This window comes from Mandrillus leucophaeus, unplaced genomic scaffold (assembly GCF_000951045.1).
Source record: "Mandrillus leucophaeus isolate KB7577 unplaced genomic scaffold, Mleu.le_1.0 Scaffold48, whole genome shotgun sequence".
In the NCBI taxonomy this organism is placed as follows: Eukaryota; Metazoa; Chordata; class Mammalia; order Primates; family Cercopithecidae; genus Mandrillus; species Mandrillus leucophaeus.
In genome coordinates this window covers 1,243,895-1,251,601 of record NW_012105142.1, presented here as the reverse complement: position 1 = coordinate 1,251,601, position 7,707 = coordinate 1,243,895, and the positions used below count along the sequence as shown (strand labels likewise).

General features: G+C 38.1%; 1 protein-coding gene across 1 annotated transcript in view; it reads left to right on the top strand.

The window, feature by feature from the left end:
* Positions 1–7,707, top strand: part of DPY19L3 (dpy-19-like 3 (C. elegans)) — an 83,298-nt gene that overhangs the window by 45,579 nt on the left and 30,012 nt on the right. Inside the window, exons 9-11 of the mRNA XM_011995250.1 lie at positions 167–268; positions 3,325–3,398; positions 3,576–3,734. Of these exons, the coding sequence (XP_011850640.1) occupies positions 167–268; positions 3,325–3,398; positions 3,576–3,734 (335 nt within the window). The remainder of the gene's footprint in view (positions 1–166; positions 269–3,324; positions 3,399–3,575; positions 3,735–7,707) is intronic.

Here is a 7,707-nt window from a genome sequence, read left to right as displayed (position 1 = left end):
TAAGACAGTGTAATCCCATGAAAATGAGTAGGTTGTATTTTCCACGTGTATTTTCCCTTTATGTTGTATGAGCCAGTGTTTTTAAATCCTTAAGTAAGCTTATCTTCAGTGTTTATGAAGTTATTTTAAAACTTAAGAATTAAAACATAACTCTTTTAATTTCTAGAAAAATCTGAAAACTGGAAGCTTCCTTAATAGGCTTGGGAAACTTTTATTACATTTATTTATGGTTTTATGTTTGACACTTTTTCTCAACAACATAATTAAGGTAAGTTAATAAAATGATATATTTAATGTATTTTTAGTTAACTTATGGCATTGGGATAATTTTTGAAACTTTCTTTTTCATTTTTAATAAACCAATTTTTTTAGAGACTGGGCCTTGCCATTTCCCAGGCTGTCCTTGAACACTTGGTCTCAAATGGCCCTCCCACCTTAGCCTCCCAGGTTGCTAGGACTACAGGTGCCACCACACCTGGCTTCTTTGAAACTTTCAATTTTAAATAAATTCTTGCTTTATAAAGTGTATTACCGTGACTGGAGAGTTACCGGTTTTACTTCAAACAGGCTCAGTTTTAACTTCGTCTTAGTAACAACGATTATTTTATTGATTTTAGTCATTCATTTCTATGTACTCTTATGTTCCACCTTGAACTTACTCACCTTTTGTTATGAAACTTTTAAAAGCTTAAAAAGCATTAAACAAATATTTCCCTAAATTTAAATTTTTTATTTTTAGTACCATAATATACACATAGCTTTCTGTACTGTGGTACTTAAAGAAAAAAGACATGATTTTTATTGAGTTCAGTTAATAAGTAAACTGGCCTTACTATCTACTTTCTGCTAGAAAGAAGAGTTAAGCTCATTTTTCCCAACATTTAACTGACTTATATGTAACATGCCTAACAGAACAACTCATTTAGTAACGTAGGCATCCATTGGTTTTATGTCCAGTAGGTGCTTTGCTAAGATTTTTACATTGCCCCAGGGGCTCTGCTTAGTTTAACATACTTTTTAAATGTTTTTATTGGCTTTTTAATTTTTTTTCAGGGTAGGTTTTATTAAAGGTATAGTTCTTGGACCTTGATGTCCCATTTGTTTTTATGCTAGAGCAAAACTACATTGATTTCTTCAGATAATTTTGCCTGTCCTAGAAGGTTGGTCTCAGGATAGGAGGCATCTGCAAAACAAGCTCCTTTTCCACAAGAGAACTGTGGTCCTTGTTCACGTCTGTTGACTATCAAAGAAAAAAAGAGTCTTCACTCAGCCAGTCACTATGTCACTGTGTTCTTTTTTTTGTTTTGTTTTGTTTTTTTGGACAGGATCTCTCACCCAGACTGGAATGCACTGGTGTGGTCACAGCTCACTGCACCCTCGATCTCCTGGGCTTAGGTGTCCTCCCACCTCAGCCTCCTGAGTAGCTGGGACTATAGATGCATATCACCACGCTAATTTTTGTATTTTTTGTAGAGACAAGGTTTTGTTGTGTTGCCCAGGCTGGTCTTAAACTCCTAGGCTCAAGCAGTCCACCTGCCTTGGCCTCCCAAAGGATTATAGGGGTGAGCCACCATGCTCGGCTGTCAGTATATTCTTAAACTCCATACAGTCCAGTACTTGTCAATAATTTATTTTTGAATTTCTACTTTTGTTTCTGTTTTTGTTTTTTTGAGACGGGATCTCACTGTGCCACCCAGACTGGAGTACAGTGGCACGATCTTGGTTCATGGCAGTCTTGACCTCCTGGGCTCAAGCAGTCATTCCACTTCAGCCTGAGTAGCTGGGACTACAGGTGTGTGCCACCACACCTGGCTAATTTTCACAATGTTTGTACAGATGGGATCTTGCCATGTTTCCCAGGCCGGTCTCAAACACCTGGGCTCAAGGTATCCCCCCACTTCAGCCTCCCACAGTGCTAGGATTACAGACACGAGCCGCTGCACTCAGCCAAAAGCTTTTTTTTGAGTTGATAAATACCCCATTTATCCTGGTGGGATTATTACACACTATATGCTTGTAAAAAAATATTCATATACTCCATAATTGCATACATCTACTATGTGCCCAAAAAAATTAAAAAGCTTATTCAAAGCCAGGTATGGTGGCTTATGCCTGTAATTCCAGCATTTTGGGAGGCTAAGCTGGGAGGATCGCCTAAGGCTAGCTAGGAGTTCAAAACCATCCTGGGAAACATAGCAAAACCTAAACTCTACTAAAAAATTTTTTTTCAAAAAAAGCTTATTTGAGTGGAACTGCTAGCATTTCTGGAAAAGTGGTCAAAAGATACACAATTCTTCCATTGACCCACTATACATATTCATGACCTGTTCTTGGATTAAATCAGTAAAGAGCTGCATCCCTGGACCACCATTTTTTGAATCCCCAAAGAATAACATCTGTTGAATTGCACTTGATGTCTTGTCAGTGACCTACAACAAGAGGAAGTAGAGAAACTTTTCCTTGAAAGTCCTTACTGTTTTTGCTGTACCCATGGGAAAAATTTATTTTGAGTCTCAGTTCTAGGACTGTTAGGATCTCTTCTGAGCAACTGTTTTGCTTTACTCTTATAAACCTGTGAGTAACATAAATATATTGACCTACCTCTTTGCATTTGCTGCTGGAATGCAAAAGACCAGATTTGTGGCTCATCTCTAATGAATATATTGTGTGTACTGAACTCAGTTGTGGCTTCATGTTTTTTCCCTATCTTCATTTTTCTTCGAATAGAATTTCTTCACCATTTGTGTTATTATATATGGATTTTTAAGCCACAAATTTAAAATAGAATTATATGAGTTAAAATTGTAATCACTAATGATGAACACTCATATTTGTCTGTCCACCCCTTGAGGGTTACAACTGTCTTGAATTGTCTTTGAGTGAATAAGTCTTGGATCGATTATATCCGCAGACCAAAAGCCCCAAAGCCAGACAGGCCTTGTGGGTGATGTATCTATTTGAGGTTTCAGATCATCGTCTTGTCAGTTTTCTGGTCTGAAAACTTACGCTCACTATGCCTCAGCCTTCTCCCTCTCCCTGAAACCAAAAAATCTCATCTTTTACCTATTTTGCATATTTAACTTATGTATAAGATGTTTTTTGAATAAAGGATTATGCTAAAATGGGGAGTGGGGATTGGAAGGAGTTTGGAAGTCCCTGCTTTGGAATTCCTCAGTTCTGAGAACTACTGTGAGCATTTACTGATTTTATACACCCACACGCTCCTATGAAATTGGACACTGAATATATAAATTCAATGGGAAATTATCAGGAAACTATGCCTAAAGGACTAATAGCAATTTTTGTTTTCTCTTTCCTCGATAGAAAATTCTTAACCTGAAGTCAGATGAACACATATTTAAATTTCTGAAGGCAAAATTTGGGCTTGGAGCAACAAGGTATAACTGAATTGAAAATCTATGTTTGCTATTTTCTGTTGAATCAGCAGGGACTTTAAAACTTAAGTTGTCATTATGCCTTCACCTATTAATTACAGACTCCCTTTGAGGAAAGATGTAATGTCATTTCTTTGTCTTGTATTGAATTTAATACTTTGCTTTCCATTTGTTCCCTAGGGATTTTGATGCAAATCTCTATCTGTGTGAAGAAGCTTTTGGCCTCCTGCCTTTTAATACATTTGGAAGGCTTTCAGACACTCTGCTTTTTTATGCTTACGTATTTGTTCTGTCCATCACAGTGACTGTAGCATTCGTTGTTGCCTTTCATAATCTCAGGTATGGTATATTTCAGAAATCTAATGCTCTCCTATTAATGAACTTGTTCCATGTTGCAGAAAAATTGCACAGTTGAAAGTCAGAATATCAGACACGGAACAGAGTAATAGTATTCATCTTAAAGGGGGAACATACCTCTTTTACCGTGGACTACACTCCCAGTAGTTAAGAGACAACAGAGTAACAATCAGATTGCATACAGTCTGGGCCTAAGTCTTGGCCTGCACACTTGGGGACAAAGTGATCCTTGAGTCAGTTACATAACCTTTCGATATGTCCATTTCCTTATCTTTAGAATGGGAAGACTAAGAGTACTTACTCTGCAGGGTATTTGAGAAATAAGTAAGTCAGAACAACATAAAGCACTTAAAATAGTGTCTGGTGCCTAGACTTTGGCAGGTACAAGCCATCATGAACTGGTTTCATTATCACTGTTGACTCATAAGCCTCTGTTGTGTTGCCATCATTAGCATCCTGTGTTTTTCTCCCTTCCACCTGTAGCTGCTTTTTTGTATTCCTCTTGAAATGTAAGAGTTGATTAATTATTGCTCATTTGTTTTCTTGCATCTTGCTTCAGGGCTGATAATATTGGAGTGGACCATAATTATTAGTATCTACTGAAAGTTTTGAGTGATAACTGCTAGTTTTAAAAAACTTAGCATGTCTACTAATCTACTGAAAGAAAAAAATCAAGAGTATAAAGTCTTTTTAAAAACTTGTAAGAATATCTACCCATCAAGCTGCTGGGGGATTTGCATTGACTGTTCGTGTTAAACAAAGAAAATTAAGTGTAAGAAGTTGAAGCTACTGTCATTTGTGAAAACTTAATGAAGCTCAGGAGGAAGCCCTTTTTCTGTAGTTACCTTGCCAATTAAGATGCTGGTGAACTGTGATTCACAGCCACGAGAGAGCTGTCATTAAAATGAGTCCAGAGCAGTTGAGAGGTTTTATGATTATTAAGAATGAAGCAACATTGAACCATGAAAATATTTCATTGACCATAACTATTTTACTATCTTTCAGAAGTGTTCTTTTTTATACCTAACCCAAGATAAAATTGAGCCCTGTGAAAATAGATGGAAGTTATTCTGGACAGTGTGATTTAATATTATTCCAGACATACCAAGTGTCGACAGGACTCTAGACTGCATACAAAGCAGGAAGTTCAGTGGGCCTGCAGTATCTTGGTGAAAATATCTGCCGTGCCCTGTGTGAATCTGTGAGCCATCTCTGGAGGCTGATTTGGTATATGATCATAGATAAAAGATTTTAGAGCATCTTCATCTACCAGATAGGGGTATTAGGATTTTATTAGAGGAAAAGCACTACATTAAAGTAATTAAAGAATCATAGTACAGTCACGTGTCACTTAACAAGGGGGATATGTTCTGAGAAATGCATATTAGGTGATTTTATCATTGTGCGAATATCATAGAGTGTACTTACACAAACATAGATAGTATGGCCTACTGCACACCTAGGCTATATGTTATAACCTACTGCATCTAGGCTACAAACCTGGACAGCAAGTTACTATGTTAAATACTGTAGGCAGTTGTAACACAATGGTAAGTATTTGTGTAACTAAATATATCTAAACATAGAACAGGTACAGTAAAAATACAAAGGCCAGGTATGGTGGCTCACGCCTATAATCCCACTGCTTTGGGAGACTGAGAAGGATTGCTTAAGGCCAGGAGTTCTAGACCAGCCTGGGCAACATAGCAAGACCCCATCTCCAAAAAAAAAAAAAGAAAAGAAAAATTAGCCAGGCATGATGTGTGCAAACTGTAGTGCTAACAAGTCGGGAGGCTGAGGTGGGAGGATCACTTGAGCCCAGGCATTTAAGGTTTCAGTGAACTATAATTGCACCATTGCACTCTAGCCTGGATAATAGAGGGAGACCCTATCTCTATTAAAAAAAATACTGTATAAAAGATTAAAAATTATATACCTATATAGGGCATCTTTCATAAATGGAGCTTGCAGGACTGGAAGTTTCTTTGTGTGAGCCTGTGAGTGAATGTGAAGGCCTAGGACGTTACCATACACTATTGTAGACTTTATAAACACTGTGCACTTAGGCTATAGTAAATCTATTTAAGAAACAAAGTGACTATGCTATGACATTATGATGGCTATGATGTCACTAGGCAATAGGAATTTTTCAGCTCCATTATCATTTTACCAGTCCACTGTGGTAAGTGTCATCTGTTGTTGGCCGAAATCTTGTTATGTGGCACGTGACTATGTCCAAATGTGAATTAACTTTTAAATAAGGGCCTTTTGTCAGTGCCAAGTTTTTAAAGTATTGCTACCTTTTTAGTACTAGGAAGGATGATACTATGACTTGCTTTGTTTTGTTTGTGTTTGGGATGCTCTCACTCTTGCCTGGGCTGGAGTGCAGTGGTGCAATCTCATCTCACTGCAACCTCTGCCTTCTGGGTTCAGGCAATTCTCCTGCCTCAGCCTCCTAAGTAGCTGGGATTATAGGCACGCACAACCACCTCTAACTAATTTTTGCATTTTTAATAGAAACGGGGTTTCACCATGTTAGCCAGGCTGGTGTTGAACTCCTGACCTCAAGTGATCTGCCTGCCTCAGCCTCCCAAAGTGTTGGGGTGACAGGCATGAGCCACTGCACCCTGCCAGATACTGTAACTTTTATGCAGCACATCTGCATTAGTGTGAGAGGTACATCTGAAAGGGGCACAGTGTTCTGTGTTCATGGAATTAATCAGAGATTTCCAGTTTGGCTGGGTTACTGGGGAGGTGCTGAGGACTTCTCTTAGGTATCTAGAGAGGGTAAGAGCACATACTCTCCTTGTCTGTTTTATTTTTATTTACTTTTCACACCTTGCCCTGTTTATGGATATTCTCCTTGTTTGGAGCATCCTTTTTGTACCAATAGAGAAACCAGTGTTTGGGTTGTAATATTTCCTTTAAGATTCCAGTGATGAATTACCAAATGGTGAGAACAGCCTTAGAATATCGTTTTAATTTTCCTATGTATCTATGGTAGGAAAAAAAGGATTTCTGGGAAATAAAAAAGGTCAGGTCTTTAGTTACATAGAGAAGCATCATAGGTGCCCATTTCTATTGGGTATGTATGAAGGGATCAGTAGACCTTCATGAAAGTTTCATCTTTAACTAGTAGCCTTTACTGTTGTTTTCTTTTTCCCTCGACAACAAATTGTGCAACATCTAAACACTGATCAGTCTTAACATCACTGAAGTGGAGACAGCCAGGCAATGTGTGCTTCCCAGTGTAATGCGATGTGGAGTAGAGCTGTCCCGCTTTCTGTGGGAATATGTTTCAAGTCCCTCAGTGGATGCCTGAAACTTTGGATGGTTTCAGACCCTCTGTATACTGTTTTTTTTCCCATACATACATCCCTGTGATAAAGTTTCATTTATAAATTAACCATGGTAAGGGATTAACAATAATCATAAAATACAACAATCAATAGCAACATGCCAGCATCACTTCTCTTGCACTTTGGGGTCTTAATTAAGTAAAATAAGGGCTGCTTGGACACAAACAATACAGGGACATTTAAATGTATCTTACTTTATTAGTAGTATAGTAGCTGAATGTATCTGCTTGTCTGTCTCAGGTGGGTGGGTAGAGTATACAGCGTGGAAACACAGGAGCAAGGAATGATGATCTGTGTCTCAGGTGGGACAGACAAGGGTGGAGAGATTTCATCATGCAACATAGAATAACGTGTAATTCAGCACTGTGAATAGTTTATTTCTGGAATTTTCCATTTAATATTTTGGGACAGCAGTTTCCTCAGTAACAAATCACTGAAAGTGAATCCACAGATGAGAGGGGACTACTGTGCATCATAACCCCGTGAAGTGTTCTTGCCAAAACACTGAACTTGTGTCTAATAAACCTCTAGATCTAATTACGAGTTTACAAGAAGCATGAAGTGTATAACCACCCCTGTGAGGCACACCTGGGAGA